At 42.0% G+C, this 16673-nt stretch overlaps 7 protein-coding genes across 8 annotated transcripts; all 7 read left to right on the top strand.

Annotated features, from left to right (window-relative positions):
• Window positions 1-265: 265 nt before the first annotated feature.
• LOC18028387 (peptidyl-prolyl cis-trans isomerase CYP18-3) lies at window positions 266-1074 on the top strand. The gene has a single exon (XM_006411601.2). It carries the CDS (start codon window positions 348-350, stop codon window positions 864-866), a length of 519 nt encoding a protein of 172 aa, XP_006411664.1. The 5' UTR covers window positions 266-347; the 3' UTR covers window positions 867-1074.
• Window positions 1075-2060: 986 nt separating this feature from the next.
• LOC18028385 (probable magnesium transporter NIPA7) lies at window positions 2061-4668 on the top strand. 2 transcript variants are annotated; one of them, XM_006411599.2, is made up of 8 exons: window positions 2061-2514; window positions 2933-2989; window positions 3070-3160; window positions 3277-3437; window positions 3523-3650; window positions 3737-3874; window positions 3968-4060; window positions 4175-4668. In XM_006411599.2, the coding sequence occupies exons 1-8, from the start codon at window positions 2394-2396 to the stop codon at window positions 4364-4366; spliced, it is 981 nt and encodes a 326-aa protein (XP_006411662.2). In that variant the 5' UTR covers window positions 2061-2393; the 3' UTR covers window positions 4367-4668. The 2 variants fall into 2 exon arrangements, with proteins under 2 accessions (XP_006411662.2, XP_024004577.1); XM_024148809.1 differs by having other exon boundaries at window positions 2410-2514; window positions 2621-2989.
• Window positions 4669-4925: 257 nt separating this feature from the next.
• On the top strand, window positions 4926-7033 carry LOC18028384 (eukaryotic translation initiation factor 4B3). The gene is made up of 2 exons (XM_006411598.2): window positions 4926-6104; window positions 6575-7033. The coding sequence occupies exons 1-2, from the start codon at window positions 5008-5010 to the stop codon at window positions 6690-6692; spliced, it is 1215 nt and encodes a 404-aa protein (XP_006411661.1). The 5' UTR covers window positions 4926-5007; the 3' UTR covers window positions 6693-7033.
• Window positions 7034-7730: 697 nt separating this feature from the next.
• LOC18028383 (dirigent protein 15) lies at window positions 7731-8357 on the top strand. Its single transcript, XM_006411597.2, has one exon. The coding sequence runs from the start codon at window positions 7742-7744 to the stop codon at window positions 8324-8326; it is 585 nt and encodes a 194-aa protein (XP_006411660.1). The 5' UTR covers window positions 7731-7741; the 3' UTR covers window positions 8327-8357.
• A 1086-nt stretch (window positions 8358-9443) lies between these two features.
• On the top strand, window positions 9444-10736 carry LOC18028382 (PI-PLC X-box domain-containing protein DDB_G0293730). Its single transcript, XM_006411596.2, has one exon. It carries the CDS (start codon window positions 9520-9522, stop codon window positions 10474-10476), a length of 957 nt encoding a protein of 318 aa, XP_006411659.1. The 5' UTR covers window positions 9444-9519; the 3' UTR covers window positions 10477-10736.
• Window positions 10737-12596: 1860 nt separating this feature from the next.
• On the top strand, window positions 12597-13615 carry LOC18028381 (cold shock protein 2). The gene has a single exon (XM_006411595.2). The coding sequence runs from the start codon at window positions 12691-12693 to the stop codon at window positions 13294-13296; it is 606 nt and encodes a 201-aa protein (XP_006411658.2). The 5' UTR covers window positions 12597-12690; the 3' UTR covers window positions 13297-13615.
• A 481-nt stretch (window positions 13616-14096) lies between these two features.
• On the top strand, window positions 14097-16074 carry LOC18028380 (thaumatin-like protein 1b). The gene is made up of 4 exons (XM_006411594.2): window positions 14097-14257; window positions 14363-15062; window positions 15518-15632; window positions 15709-16074. The coding sequence occupies exons 1-3, from the start codon at window positions 14206-14208 to the stop codon at window positions 15606-15608; spliced, it is 843 nt and encodes a 280-aa protein (XP_006411657.1). The 5' UTR covers window positions 14097-14205; the 3' UTR covers window positions 15609-15632; window positions 15709-16074.
• The last annotated feature ends 599 nt before the right edge of the window (window positions 16075-16673 follow it).

The following is a 16673-nucleotide window of genomic DNA, read 5'->3' as shown; positions in this document are numbered from 1 at the left end:
TTTTAATGAAAACGTTTGTGAATGTAGAAGACACGTGGGGCACGTTGGGAGCGGCAGGTCCAGGGGGCATATGCCAAGTCCGAGATACTCATCCCACTTAACGCACTGCCTGACCATAGTTAACTGGTGATCAAACCATGGTTAGGTTTTTTGAAGCCGTTGAGATCTTTCCACGTGTATGGATCTCTATCTATTCTCTCTCTCTTTCTTTGATTTAGATAGATGGGGAGATATTCGCCGCTTCCCCAGCGGCTCTATAAATCACCGCTAACTAAATCCACAGCAGATCAGATCCAACACACAAACAAAACAAAAAGAAGAAGAAATCTCAAATATTCTGCTCAACAATGGCGTTCCCAAAGGTATTCTTCGACATGACCATCGATGGGCAGCCGGCGGGAAGGATCGTGATGGAGTTGTATACCGATAAGACTCCGAGGACGGCGGAGAATTTCAGAGCCCTGTGCACCGGTGAGAAGGGGATGGGCCGTAACGGCAAGCCGCTTCACTTCAAGGGATCTTCCTTCCACCGTGTGATCCCCAATTTCATGTGCCAGGGAGGAGATTTCACCGCCGGGAACGGGACAGGAGGCGAGTCGATCTACGGGAACAAGTTCGAGGACGAGAATTTCGAGAGGAAGCACACCGGTCCTGGAATACTTTCCATGGCCAACGCTGGTGCCAACACAAACGGATCTCAGTTCTTCATCTGCACCGTCAAAACCGATTGGCTCGACGGTAAGCACGTGGTGTTCGGGCAGGTCGTCGAAGGCTTGGACGTGGTCAAGGCTATCGAGAAGGTCGGATCGTCGTCTGGAAAGCCGTCGAAGCCGGTGGTTGTCGCCGATTGTGGTCAGCTCTCTTAGATCATCACCTGACCTGAGTAGTAGTAACTCTTGGTCTCTGCTTTTGTTGTTCCATTTCCATTTGGTGTGTCACATAAGTAAGTTTGGTGTCTTCTCTGATTCCCTCTAGTACCCATCATCAAATAATGAATGACCTTGTTTCATACAACATATTTGTACCCTTTTTTTTTTAACTTGCCACAAAGGAATCGATTTCTTTTCTTTTAAAGCCGCCTGCCTAAAACAAAATAGAACATGGATATTGCACTTGATCTGATTGACGTTACTAATTTCATTTTTTGCGTTTCTGCATTCCCCTGTAACTACTAAAATGGCCAAGTGCATTAAGTTTCTCCTTTCAAACTTTATTGTTGGGATTAAAAACTGATTTCTTATGGCCAAGTGCATTAAGTTTCTCCTTTCAAACTTTATTGTTGGGATTAAAAACTGATTTCTTATGGCTATAATAGTATGAGACAACTTACTAAACGACTTTTGCTATATTATTCTGATTAACGTTCGACATCATCATCGTTGAAGGGAACAGAATTTTGCTAGTGCGAAAAGAGAGAAAACCAATCATGTCAGTTGGCCTCTTTCGGTTGACGTTGTTGATCACTGACAGTAGACTAAAACCTTTACTTTGTTGATTGACCACCGTAGAAACTTTTAAGTAGATAACTGGTTGGTAAATGTAATGGGCCTTACAGATGTATGTCTCCTACCTAAAGGCTTGCCCATCAAATCAGGCCTCAAACTGATTTTTAAATCCATCTGGAGAAACATAATTTTTTTTTTTTGTATGATAATAATCATTTTATTTCATAACCGGTTCTGAGAAGGCTGAATAAATGATTAGTGGATATAATAGTATACCATGAACAAAACTAGAAGATTCATGAAGTTTGATAATTTTAGTACAAAAAAAAATAAAATTAACGAGAAGGCAGCACACACGGATATGCCTTAATCATATATAATAAATACATAAAAGATGTGAGGAATCCAAAATCAAGTTCATACGTGTGAAAGACGTCCGCCCACTTATAAAAAGTAATCTCATCCACTTATATATTCGTTGACATTTCAAAGGAAAAATGTAAATGAGAATGGGCCTTTGGGTTCCGACAAGGCGACAATTTTTTCATGAGCTGTCCTCTCTCGATTCGAGAGGGAGAAGAAGGAAAGCAACCCAAAAAAAAAAAAAAAATTAACAAAAAAAAGTTCTCTCTCTCTCTCTCTCTGTGTCTCCCATTTGAGTTCAACCACGGCACGGCGCAAAATTTATGCGATTCTCCTTCGTCGTCTTCTTTCTCTCTCTCCCCTGTATCATTCCTCTACAGAGGAGCAGGTTTCCTTTAATCTTCCTTTCTTTGGTGATTGCTTGCTGATGATCAAAATTCAAAACAATCAGACCAACGGGGACGCAGCTTCAATGAGAATAATAATTGCCTGAATTTTTTGGATATTCGATACGATTCCGAAACCATTCTAGGGGCTCCTTTCTGCAAATTTAGAAAGAGAAAATCATAGAATTATATAGATGCAATGGTGACGGACAATGAGAAGGGTTTGGTATTAGCTGTGGCGTCGAGTGTATTCGTGGGCTCGAGCTTCATTTTGAAGAAGAAAGGTCTCAAGCGTGCTGCTGCTAATGGCACCCGAGCTGGTTCTTTTCCGCCATACCCTTTGTTTACAATTATTCTGCTGCTTGATGTTGATCATCTCTTCTGCTCATTTTTTTTTTGTTTTTTGTTTGCTTTTTGCTGAATTAGATTTGAAATGTCGTTGGAATCTATCTGGCTAAATCAATTTTGAACTACCTATCTGCTCGATTAAGTTGTTGCCGTCTGAATTGGATGTATTTGTCTCGGCATCAGATCAATTTTGAAACCATCTCCTCAAGTTTTTGTTATTGTCCTGTAATATACAAGATCTTCTATAGATGTCTTATTTATATGTCTTATGTTTCCCCCCCCCCCCCCCCCCCATCAATTTTAAATCACCGAGGGGGAATAAAGAGAGATTAAATGGAAATAATGCTTCTCATACTCCTGGTCGGTGTTATGACTTGCTTGATGATGCAGGGTTTGGAGGTTATACATATTTGCTAGAGCCACTTTGGTGGGTAGGCTTGGTGACAAGTGAGTAACCATGCTATATTTCCTTTTTCAGTAATTCTTAGCTTTAATAGCTACATTCTATATTGTAATTTGTAACTCAGTGACTTTTGGAGAAATTGCCAACTTTGTGGCTTACGTTTATGCACCGGCTGTGCTAGTCACTCCTCTTGGTGCATTGAGTATAATCATCAGGTGTGCTATGAAATTATCTCTAATCTCCATTTCTTTAGGTCCTTTCTTATGAACATTATCTGAGAGGTAATTTTACTTATTCTCTGACTTGACCTTTCACTTTTCCTTAATCCTAGTGCTGTTTTGGCACACTTCCTGTTAAACGAAAAACTTGGGAAAATGGGAGTTTGGGGATGTGTTTGCTGCATCGTGGGCTCGGTTATGATCGTCATACACGCACCTCAGGAGCAGACTCCGAATTCTGTTGAAGAAATCTGGAAACTAGCAATGCAACCAGGTTGCGCTCTTTGTCTCTTTCTCTTGTGTGTTTATGTCACTTATCTGTGGGATAACCTAGTTCCTTTTCTTTTTGTATGAGACAGGTTTTCTAATTTACGTAGCCACATCAATGTCGATTGTCATGGCTTTGATTCTCTACTGTGAACCTCTCTGCGGGCAAACAAACATTCTTGTTTATATCGGAATTTGTTCGTTGATGGGTTCTCTCACAGTAGGTTTTATGAACCAGTTGATCATCTTGGAATTAGTTTGACTTGCCCATTTTTGCTCTCTAAAGTTTGTTTAATGTATAAATAGGTTATGAGCATAAAGGCCGTGGGGATTGCGATAAAGTTAACACTGGAGGGGATAAACCAGATTTGGTACCCAGAGACTTGGTTTTTTGTCATGGTTGCAGCAGCCTGTGTCGTTATGCAAATGATATACCTGAACAAGGTATATAAACATGAACTTGTAATATTATCTGTGTCATGTCAATCATGGTGGCCTTTGGTTAATATACTAGCTAGTATGTTTGGTTTTTGGCAGGCGCTGGACACATTCAACGCAGCAATGGTTTCTCCAATCTATTATGTGATGTTCACAACCCTCACAATTGTTGCTAGTGCGATCATGTTCAAGGTATGTAGATGGACTGAACATAATTAATGTCTTAAAGAGCAAAGCTTCAGTTTCAAGCATGGTCTTGTTATGGAAAAACACGTGCAGTTAAAAAAAATTGGCATATTTGTACAGGACTGGTATGGGCAAAACACAGACAGCGTAGCCTCTGAGATATGTGGGTTCATCACGGTGCTCACAGGAACAGTTATACTCCATGCCACGAGAGAAGAGGAAGAAGGTTCTTCAGGAACAATGAGATGGCACGACTCAGGAAAGAGCTGTAACGAAGAACATCTCATAAGTTCGTACAGTCCTGAGTGTTAGGAAGAAGATAAAACCGTCGAGCTTTAATGAAAGAACATCCCATAAGGTTGGCATATCATCTTATCTCTAGACTCTAGTGGGGAAGAAGAATGTAGTTTTGTTGTATAAATTGATGATAGTTGTTATATACATATATAGTGGGTCTTTTGAGGTTTCTCTTGTCTTATACGGGATGGGGAGAGGCTTCAGAGAATACATATTGTCCATGCCTTATTTGTTCCCACATTCATTCATTTTCGGGCTCTTAGTACAGATTTGTTATCATCATTGTGTAAGAATATTTATACTAAATATATATATACTGAATGTTTTTTTTTTTACTTTGAATTTTCTTTCAATATATATCCATAAAGATATAAACGAAAGAGATGATGAGATTTTTACCTATATTTTGATTTTTAAGATTCACACCATCAGTATTTTCCTCCTCCTTGCAGGAGAAGGAAAGAAATTAATGTCATAAATTATATTTTACCCTTATTGCTTTGATAAATTTATGGCCGTCGGATCAAAACCCACAGAAAGCAAGTATATATAAAGGTGGTCGTGTTTCAGAACAACGAGAGCCATTCATTCAATCAATTCACACAAAGAGAGAGAGAAAGAGAAGAAGCCAAGGAAGAAGAGAATCTCAGCAAAGCATGGCGGCTGCTGTATCATCTGTTTGGGCAAAGCCTGGTGCTTGGGCTCTCGACGCCGAGGAAAACGAAGCCGAGCTCCAGCAACAATCCCTTGCCTCTAATCAGACCAACTCCTCCTCCGATTTTCCCTCCTTAGCCGCTGCGGCGACCACCAAAACGAAGAAGAAGAAGGGCCAAACCTTATCACTCGCCGAATTCGCTACCTACGGCTCTGTTAAGGCGGCGTCGGCTCCAAAGACGGAGCGGCTCACTCACGATGAGCTCGTCTCCCTCCCCACCGGCCCCCGCGAGCGCTCCGCCGAGGAGCTCGACAGATCTAAGCTTGGAGGCGGTTTCCGGAGCTATGGAAGGGATGACTCGAGGTGGAGTTCGTCTAGGGTTTCGGAGGATGGAGAGAAGAGAGGCGGCGGGTTTAACAGGGACAGGGAATCTGGCAGGGATTCGGGTCCTTCGCGTGCGGACGAGACTGATAACTGGGCGGCCGGGAAGAAACCCGTCGGGGGAAACGGATTTGAGAGGAGAGAGAGAGGCGGCGGATTCTTCGAATCTCAGTCTCAGTCCAAGGCTGATGAAGTCGATAGCTGGGTCTCGTCTAAGCCATCGGAGCCCCGGAGAATCAGTTCTAGCAACGGCGGCGCTGATAGATTCGAGAGAAGGGGAAGCTTCGAGTCCTTGTCTAGAAACCGGGATTCACAATACGGCGGCGGCGGCTCTGATTCAGACAGCTGGGGGAGGAGAAGAGAAGAAATCGGCGCACCACCTCCGAGCGGTGGATCACGGCCGAGATTGGTGTTACAGCCCCGTACGCTTCCCGTTGCAGCGCCAGCCATTGTGGATGTGAACCCGGAAAGTGCGGTGACGGTCACAGTAGAGAAACCTAAAGGTGCGAATCCTTTTGGGAACGCCAGGCCTAGGGAGGAGGTTTTGGCAGAGAAAGGCCAAGATTGGAAAGAGATTGAGGAGAAGCTCGACGCTGTGAAGTTGAAGGACGTTGCTGCAGCCATTGAGAAGTCTGATGAGAGGTCTCCAGGGAAAATGGGGTTTGGTCTTGGCAATGGCCGTAATGACGATCGTACCGAAAGAAGTTGGAGGAAAAGGTCTCTTCCTTGACTACAAAACCTTGGTTGTTTCATTTGTTTTAATTTGCTTTGCTTGTCTCTTCTCTGTGAACATGCATCTTAGAGTGGTTACGGTCTCTTAGTGTCATATTGATAATGCGTCTAAGAATTTTTGAACTTTGTGAGAGACACGGTATTCATAGATGCTATAATTAACAGTGGATAAGTTAGGTCTAAGAATTTATGAATTAATGTATTAGTTCAGTGGTTAAAGGGGAGAGTAGTTTATAGTTTGTCATTTATGCATCGATAGTGGAAAACACATGGAAGTTGATGTCTTGAAATGAACCTCATCCAGGACTGAAAGATTGAATCTCTGTTCTGAACTCTAATTTTTTCTTCCTGCCCGATGATGGGCTGTGGCTGTTTTAATTAGTTCGATTGCGTACCCCAAAAAGTTGCGCATGCCTTCTTACACTTGGATTATTTTGTCTTTGAATTTTTTGAAGCACTGAGCAATCTGAGGAGGGAGCTCAACAGGAGGAACCAGTTGTAGAAGAGGCTAATAAGGAAGCCGCTAACAAGGAAGAAGAGGCTGATAAGGAAGCGGCTGGGAACGAAAAGTAAAGTCTCCACAGTTACTTATTTTGGGATTGTGATGAGAGAGTTCGGTTCTTGAGGTTTATCTAGCTTCTGAGAATCTGTTGTTGTTAAATTTGGATGGTGATAAGTTGTGTGTGGAACTCGATAGAAAATTTTGGTAGTGTCCTTCTAATCTTCTCTCCAAGTATTTTTTGCAATTTTTAGGGTTTTGGGTGTCTTTCTATGAGTTGTACAATTTTGTTATTCGTTTCATCATCATTTATTGTTTTTCGTTCGAAAGCTTCTTCTTTTGTAGTGGTAAGCTGCGATTCAGATGTATGTATTTCTTTCTACTTTGTGATCGAAAGAATGTGTATCCTCGGTTATATGATCTTTAGAGGTTTCCTTTCAGAATGGCAACAAATTCCAATCATACAGAGGGACTTTAAACGATTAATCGCAGTTTCAATTCGCATCAAAGATAGATAGTTTAGTTACATAGATAATAATTTGTATGACTGCATGAGTACTTTCTAGAACGTGAAATGTATATATAGACAGGAAATTGTTGCTAGATATCCTTATCCTTTTTTATGGTCTGGTAGAATCTACTATCTATTTGTTGGTCTTCACTAGGGATCTCCTTTAAAACTAAACTAAATATGGCAAATGTTGGCTGAGTTTAGATTTTCAACTCTAACATGGAGGATGACTGAAAGTTTAATATATTGAAAATGATTCATGAAGCTGAGTTATATGCATTTTTTACCCAGTGCTGTTTAATCAATGGGGGGAGTGTTTTCCAATTATATATGTAGAATCAATCATACTATAGAAGAATATCTTCATTCTTTTACATATGTAATTACGTAAAATATCATATTATAGAAGAATATCTTACCTTGATGTTCATTATAGAAGAATATTAGTGCTGAAACAATTATTAATAGAACATCAAAATGTCATTATAGAAGAATATCTTATTACCTTACAGTTTGCTTAAAACTATTAGTGCTGAAACAATTATCAATGACATTTTGATGTTGAATATATATTTGATGCTAATCCTTGGTTGATAATTCATGAATCAAAAGATGATGAAAAGCGGAATAATAACATTATGCTTGGCGCTCTGTTTAACCGTGGCCGTTACGGCGAGTAGCGATTCCAACAACTACTACGGGAAGACCATGCCGGCTAATCTGAAGGAGGAGAAAGTGACACGCGTCCGCTTCTTCCTCCACGATATCCTGAGTGGGCAGAACCCAAGCGCCGTCAGAATCGCACACGCCAATCTCACCGGGAGAGCAGATTCGCCGGTGGGGTTCGGAAGCCTGTTCGCGATGGACGATCCGCTCACCGTCGGGCCGGAGAGAGAATCGAAGGAGATCGGGAACGGGCGTGGGATGTACGTGTCCGGGAGCAAAGACATGAGTAGATTCACGATCGTCATGTACGCCGATTTGGCGTTCACGACGGGGAAGTTGAACGGAAGCTCGATAAGCGTATTCTCGAGGAATCCGGTGGCGGAAGAGCCCGGAGAGAGAGAGATCTCGATAGTCGGCGGGCGAGGGAAATTCAGGATGGCGAGAGGTTTCGTCAAAATCAAAACGCATCAGATCGACATGAAGACCGGCGATGCTGTTCTCCGATATGACGCTACTGTTTACCATTATTAACGACGACCCATAGCCATATGCATGCATAATATTTGGTCAAAATTATAATAATTAAGGATTGACTATTTTGCTCAGTTTCAAATTGACTTTCGCATTGTTCTAATCTAGTCATATGCTTTCTTTTTTTTTGTTGGTTGTTGTTGGAATAACTACAGAGATCCCCTAAACCAATGTTACCTCAGAAGTCAGAAGGTTTGGAAACTTATGTTGGAATCTCTTTTTTTCCGATTCCCAAAAACTATCCCTACTTAGTGCTTTACTACTACTCCAGTTAGTACTTACTCCTACTATCTGTTTAAGATTTTTAGGGATTATCTATTCTATGCTTTTTATCTATGTTGTGCTCTGTTTTGTTTCTTTCCTTTAAATTTTATGTTTTTGTGTGTGGACTGGATCGTTGGTAAGGTGTGTTTGACTTATAAGAAGAACACATGGTAGGCCCTGTGTATGATTGTTTTCCCTCCGGATCCTATCTATACATACTTCATCCAAATAATATTTTGGAGAACTCTATCATCTATTCTGATGAATTAATGAAAACTCAACATGTGTCTGCTTGTATATCCCAAACGAAGGACCCAGAACTCAAATCCTCTATAAAAACAACCAAAAATCACGTTCTACTTAAAGCTTTCAAGGCGAGGAAAGCCAGCTCATAGCAAGTTTTTAAATAATACTCCATCAATTATAAATAAGTATTAGGGGACCTACCAAACCATTTATAAATAAACTCTCCATCAATTACAACCCAACCACTCTTTGATTTAAGATTCTCAACTAACCAATACCAACCGGTTCACAATAATCACATTTGTAATTAAATTCACAAAACCTAAAAATTCCACAAAAAACAAAAAAAAAAAGAAAAAAATCATCGTTATTGTAGGTTCACTTATGTAATTTCTGAAGGTCTAAACTCGTGTGTTTTATGATAGAACTCTAGAAGCCCCGCAATTACGAAAAGAGAAACGTATATTTCGCAAGTTTCCCGTACCAATAATAATGGAAAACAGAACAACAAAGCATAAAACAATAATAATAAAAAAGAAAAACAATCATAACAACCTATCCGTTTTGTTTACTCGAGAAAAATTAATTTATTTATAATAAAGGGGATTGATCCAACAACGTAACCATCATCAATACTCATCAGAAGAGAAGAGAAGAGAGCAAAGGCTTTCATCCTCACACCAATGGGGTCTCACCTTTCGAAACAGCTCGAGCGGCGAAAAGCCATCTCCACGGAGAAGAAAGTCCTCGCCGATCTCCAGAAATCGTGCGGCTGCGAATTCCCGGGGTGTGATTACATGCCGTCCGATCGGAAAACTTGGATGGCCGGCGTGGGACCAGACAAGCTTCGTATAAACAAGATCGTGTGGCCAGGGACGCACGACTCAGCCACCAACAAAATCGGGATCAGGTTCGTGTCACGTCCCTTCGCGCAGTGCCAGTGTCTCTCCATCTACGACCAGCTCGTGGCCGGTACTCGGGTCCTCGACATCCGAGTCCAAGAAGATCGCCGTGTCTGCCACGGAATCCTCAAGACTTACAGCGTCGACCTTGTCCTAAACGATCTCAAACGGTTCCTATCCGAAACAGAGTCCGAGGTTGTCATCCTCGAGATCAGGACAGAGTTTGGACACGTGGATCCGCCGGAGTTCGATAAGTACCTGATAGAACAGCTCGGCGAGCATCTGATTCACCAGGACGACAACGTTTTCGGCAAGACAGTCGCAGAGTTGCTGCCCAAGAGAGTGATCTGCGTTTGGAAACCGCGGAAATCGCCTCAGCCAAAGCACGGTGAGCCCCTGTGGAGCGCGGGTTACCTGAAAGACAACTGGGTCGACACGGACCTTCCTTCGACCAAGTTCGAGAGCAATCTGAAGCATTTGAGCCAGCAGGCACCGGCGTCTTCTCGGAAGTTCTTCTACCGGGTGGAGAACACTGTGACTCCGCAGCCTGATAACCCGATCTTGTGTGTTAAACCCGTGACGAAGCGGATTCATTGCTACGCCAAGGTTTTCATCATCGAGTGTGTTAAAAGAGGTTTTGCTGACAGGCTGCAGATCTTCTCCACGGATTTCATTGATAAAGATTTTGTTGATGCCTGCGTTGGCCTCACCTTCGCAAGAGCTCAAGGTACGGCTTGATGTATTATTGAGCAAAAGCCGGAATCGTCGACTCATTGTTGTGTATATCTCCTTCTATTTATTGTTTCACGGAAAAGAACCAAGATAATACACATGGCTCTGTTGTACATGTCACATGTGTTAGGTTTCCTCTTGTGTATAAAGTCGTCTAGCTCTCTCTTTCTTTTGTATAAGAAAACATCTCAATGCGTGTGCGTATGTGATTTTGAGGCTGTATATTCATATTCATCATGCAATTTCGAGTTGCAATGCCTTTTTTATCTGCATCCTATCATATGTTTGAATCCAGTATGTGAAGGTAGTTTTTGATCTAGTTGGGGAAGCTTGCTACTAGGATTCATATCAGGAGCTAACTACACTTCAATTTTATGCATCTCTCTAATAATGTATGCCATTCTTTGAGATCTCTCTGGTTGACCTGATCACTACTGAAGGAGAAAATGGAACTCAATTCAAGAGACAAAATTGCAAGGCAAAGACAATACGACACAAAGTCTAATTGGAGAATGAATTATCTGACCTGAGAGAGTGTATCATACCTCCTGAAAAATTGCAATTGCAGGACGGATCATAGATTGTCTCTAGCTTTAAGCATAAAAGAAAAGTGCTATGATCTTAATTTTGTATAACCCAATGGATGTTCTGTGGTATTTGCAATTTTTGATACACATACATAATTTATGGGAGCTTCCATATCAGTTCCAACGTACTACCAACTTTATTGAAAAAATAAATCATATGCAGATTGCAAATGCAGAGGAACTCTCTATCCAGATAAGCGGGTTCCAAAAATAGGAAACTTAGATAACAACCAAACGGCTGCGTTTATTTAACTCCCTTGTAATTTTAAGGATACCCAGAAGTCAAAGATACAAAAAGATGTTGCAGCCACGAGGAAAGCCAGGTGCGACATGTATGATATTAGTGCTTTGATCAATCCACCGTCACACTCCTAGAGATGAGCGAAGCTGGCTGCTTTGTTCGAATTACCTACCTTCACTCTCCCCTCTTGCACAAACTTCACCACCTCTCATCTCAATTTGTGGAAACATTCGGATATAATATCAGTTCTGACACTTGAACTACGGTGAATATTATTCATTTACTCTCATGTTCATGGTATATGTCCTTTTTGCTAAGCTAAATTGTTAATCTTTGTGTATATTATTATAAGACTATTAGTATACGACTAAATTAAATATACTTCAATCATTTATCTATGTATATATAGATTTACAAATACATGCGGTCATAGTCGTCTCCAGACTAAAACCATCATTTGGTAAAAATTTAATTTATGGTAATTGCGTATTGAGTGTACTGACCAGACTGAAACAATCAAAGTCTATTGACCACATTGAAATATCTGCTGACGTGGTTCGTTCTTTTATGTTGACCACACCGGAAACGTATAAAAGTAGTAATATTAAAATCAAATGATGAACTCTCTTTTTTTTTTTTTTGACGTTCTCTATTCCTAAACTACCCTCTTCAATTATTTTCATCCTACATAGCATTTAAATGAATTGTTGTTTCAAACTTTTCAATACAACGATCAAAATCTGACGGTTGATATCTCTCCTGGAAAACACCCCAACCGTCCAGATACAACGGCTCGCTGGGCCAACGATCCATTCTGTTTCCCGATAACGATTTAATATATACAGGCTGGCCCACTTAAGTCTCTAATTTTTTTCTTTTCAACATTTTATTATACATTTTGTTTTTTTCCCACAATTCGTGTTTTTTACAGGTTGAAAAAATTATAGCTGCAGATTCGTTTTCGAAAACAACAAATACCATTATTTATTTCAAAGGAGATTAACGCGATTTTTTTTGTTTACTTTTCTCGGATGTGCGATTTCGAGTTGCAAAACAATAAATAAAAAAAAGAATAAACAAAATACAAGAAGAGTTAAAGGATATAACAAGAAAAAAGAAATGGTAAAGGGTCGTGTTTAAAAGAGAAATACCAGAAGGAATTAATAAAATAAATGTATTGCCGTTACACTGTAAACTTTACTCTAGGGAAAAAATAAAACTGAGAGAATACAATACGGAAAAATGTGGTGACGTGGCAGTCATACCCTTGCCACACCTCTCCTACGCATATAAACAGCGGCAGCGTGAAGAGATCTGCTGTGAGGGGTGAAATTTCTAGGGTTTCGTTTGAGCGTGAGAGAAAAGCGAGTGGGTTAAGAGATTTCGATCAAAATGAGTGGCGAAAACAACAACGGTGGTGCCAGGCGCAGAGGTACGGTCAAGTGGTTTGACACTCAGAAGGGGTTCGGCTTCATCACTCCCGACGACGCCGGCGACGATCTCTTCGTTCACCAGTCCTCCATCAGATCTGATGGTTTCCGTAGCCTTGCAGCCGATGAATCTGTCGAGTTCGAGGTTGAGATGGACAACAATGGCCGTCCCAAGGCCATCGAGGTCTCCGGACCCGACGGCGCTCCCGTCCAAGGTACCAGCGGTGGTTCTTCTGGCGGACGCGGAGGCTTTGGTGGCGGAAGAGGTGGAGGCCGCGGATCTGGAGGTGGATTTGGCGGAGGAAGAGGTGGCGGCGGAGGCCGAGGAGGAAACGACTGCTACAAGTGTGGTGAGCCAGGTCACATGGCGAGAGACTGTTCCGAAGGCGGTGGAGGATACGGAGGCGGCGGTGGTGGCTACGGCGGGGGCGGCTACGGCGGAGACAGAGGAGGAGGTAGCTACGGTGGTGGAGGAAGGTATGGAGGCGGTGGTGGCGGCGGAGGAAGCTGCTACAGCTGTGGGGAGTCGGGACATTTCGCCAGGGATTGCACCAGCGGTGGACGTTGAATCGGACATCGGCCCGGCGATGGGGAAGGCTGAATCCGTCGTCTCAAACACGAACAGATTGTCTTCTTCTCGCGGCGTACTTATCTCTTTATTATCCGCTTTTTTTGCTTATGATGGATCTCTTTCGTTTCTTAGTTCATTTTCGGGTCTTCTTTTGATGGTGTTTCGGATTAGGACTTATGGTTATTTGTTTATGCTATTTAATGGTGTGGTTTTTAATGGTGGTGCTTGTCTCGGGTGAAAAAGCTTCTTCTGCTCTGTTTCAAGTGTTCATACGCAAACATTATTTAGTGAAAAGATTTCTGGGCTTTATTATAATCATATGAATCTTTGGTTTCTGAATCCTGAACGTTAGATCTACTGCTACTTTGCCTTTGAATCTTTTGGTGGATTATATTAAGAGAATGGGATAATATACGGCACAGATTCCAAATCATGGAATCATTTAATGGCATTTAGTTATACCGCAGTCTCCATCAATCTCTCTTTATTAAATTGATTTTTTGAAACTTGGACTAATAATTTTAGAGTCTTTTTTGTATCGCCCTGTAAAAGTAAAACGCCACTGTGTCTTCATGATAGAACCAACACATTATACGGTAGCCTATTGGATAAGTAGATTAATCCGTAAATGGATATGTCAAGATTTCAGATCAATGGGATCGGAGTGCTATAGTATCTCGCATGTGCAATGGGCCACAAAGACCCACGTGCGCACTAGAGAACCGGTTTAATATCCAATTATCAAAACCCAGTGTGGAGTGTGGAGAGCGTTAATCGTTTACGGTTTGATTCGGTTCAGTAGAGGCCCTCTCTCTCCCTCTCCCCACTATTCTCTCATCCGCCACCGAAAGTAGAGTGAATCTCACCACTTGGGCATTCTACTTTCTCAATCCCAATCCTGCATCTATGGATCGAATCCTGATGATTATGATCTTGGGGTTTTTCTTATCTCTTCAAGGTGATTGATTAATGTTTCCTTCTGTTGCTTTCTTTATTCTCAAAAGATGAATACCAACTTCTTCTTCTTCTTTATGTATTGATTCGATTGATTTTCACGTGGCAGGAGTCGAGCTGATTTCATTCAAGATCACCAATCGTTGCCGGAACACGATATGGCCCGGTTTTCTCTCCGGCGCCACCTCACCGCCACTCCCCACAACTGGATTTCGCTTAGCTAGAGGAAAATCCAAGACCGTCAGAATACCGGCGTCGTGGTCCGGTCGTCTCTGGGCAAGAACCTTGTGCTCGCAAGATCCGTCCTCCGGTTCTTTCGCCTGCTTGACCGCAGACTGCGGCTCCGGTAAGGTCGAGTGTTCCGGCTCCGGAGCCAAACCTCCCGCAACGCTCGCCGAGTTTACCCTCAACGGCACCGGAGGACTAGACTTCTACGACGTCAGCCTTGTCGACGGCTACAACCTCCCGATGCTTATTCTGCCCAAGAAAATTGTCGTCGGAGGATGCGGGGCCACGGGGTGTCTCGTGGACCTCAACGGCGCGTGTCCGAGAGACCTGAAGCTCATGGCTCGAGGGAATAGGAACGGCGTCGCTTGCCGCAGCGCGTGCGAGGCGTTCGGAGACCCGCGCTTTTGCTGCAGCGGTGCGTACGCGACGCCGGACACGTGTCAGCCGTCGGTTTACTCGCTCTTCTTTAAGCACGCGTGCCCTCGCGCCTACAGCTACGCCTATGACGATAAGACGAGCACCTACACTTGCTCCACCGGGGCCGACTACGTCATCATCTTCTGTCCGCCGCCGTATACAAGGTCAGATGCTGACCGTTTTGCCCCTCGCGGGGTCTCATTTCATTTCACCTTTTCATTTTAATAGTTCTTAATATATTCGAGACATGGAGTAGCAAATGTATATCCGAGCTATTGGTTGCTAGAGTTTAGCTAATAATTAGTTAGTCGTTATGATTAGTAGTCTTGAAATCGATCAAATTCTAATCTTCATGGGGTTGAATTGAAAGCAAGAAAGATTAAAAAAAAACACTTGGTGAGCGAATTTGGAATAGCAGGCAACGCTTGGATTGAATTCAACGAAAGATTGGATGGTTGCGAGCAAAATGTGCCATAGATGGAAACATTATGTGTAATGGAACCTAGGAATCTTTGATTAAGGGTTTTACTTGCACTGTTGTGTTTAAGTTCCACAGTGATTGGATTGGATTGAAAAATGGTAGTTAGATGTAATTGTTGATGATGGGTTGTGTTTGCAGCGAGAAGCTATTAGGATCGAGGAAAGACGGGGCGACTCTACCGCTAGTAAACAAGAGCATGATACATTTGCCGCATCCGCGCAGCAGCTGAGCCGCCGCCTTCTATTAGTCTTAGGTTTGTGTCTTACATCGCTACTCGCATTGGCAATTCAGTTAATGTATTTTCTCAAGGCCCTTATTTTTTCTTGCAGGCAGATAGCAAAATTCATGTAAAGTTGGTGATACTAAGGGTGGGAAATTGTGTAAATATATATCCTCTTCTTTTGCATCCCCTTTCTTGTTTCAAAATTTCCACCCAAGAATTGCTGTTTTTGTCCTCTGCTTCTTCTTTGTCCATCTTAAGATAAAAATGCCATCTTGCGTGGTTTTTACTGCACATTGTAAAACTAAAAATACTGTTCAAGGGATCGATATAATAGGCACAGCCCATTTAGCACGCTCGTCGGCAAAAACCAAGCCTTTGCCCTCTGTCCTTCACTTTCTCTCTTCTTTTTCCTTTTTTTCTCTTTTTTTTTTCTTCTTGGATTAACTCATTTTTGAGTGGAGTGTGGCAGTCATTGTTCCGTGCGTAATGTCACTTCACGATATAAATATGCTTTATTATGTAGGTCCCTTTTTTATTGTTTTTTTACTCTCACTTTCCGGAAACCTAATTATGTGCCGAGGCTCAAGCCCAATTGATCTTATGGGCTATTGGCTAACACTCGGGGGATGCCCTTTTTTTTGGTTTATGTCTATATCGTTCGACAAAATAAAATTTTGGACCTAAAACCACACAAAGATAAACTAGGGTGGAACCCTACACGCCTGAAAAGCGGAGCAAAGTTGGAAACCACTTGGCCAAACAGTTCCTCGGCTACTAGGCTACATCAACGAACGAATGTACACAAACTTTTAATGAATATTAAGTGACTTGACAGAAAAACCGGTCAAACTAATGATGTCCTAAACAATTTTGGTCCTGTCTCTCTCCACCCATTAATCGTTTTATTTAAAATAAAGCATATAATAATTGCATAAGATAAAATTTGTCAGGTTTTCAGACATAACATAGAGCCCAGTATCACTGGACAAAAAACCTGAATCCGAATATCCGAACCGAAACCGAACCGAAATGGAGGTATCGAATCCGAACCGAAATTTTTAAAAATATCCG

The sequence above is a fragment of the Eutrema salsugineum genome, unplaced genomic scaffold (genome assembly GCF_000478725.1).
Source record: "Eutrema salsugineum unplaced genomic scaffold, Eutsalg1_0 scaffold_1, whole genome shotgun sequence".
NCBI classification, from domain to species: Eukaryota; Viridiplantae; Streptophyta; class Magnoliopsida; order Brassicales; family Brassicaceae; genus Eutrema; species Eutrema salsugineum.
This window is presented reverse-complemented; position numbering and strand designations above follow the sequence as displayed.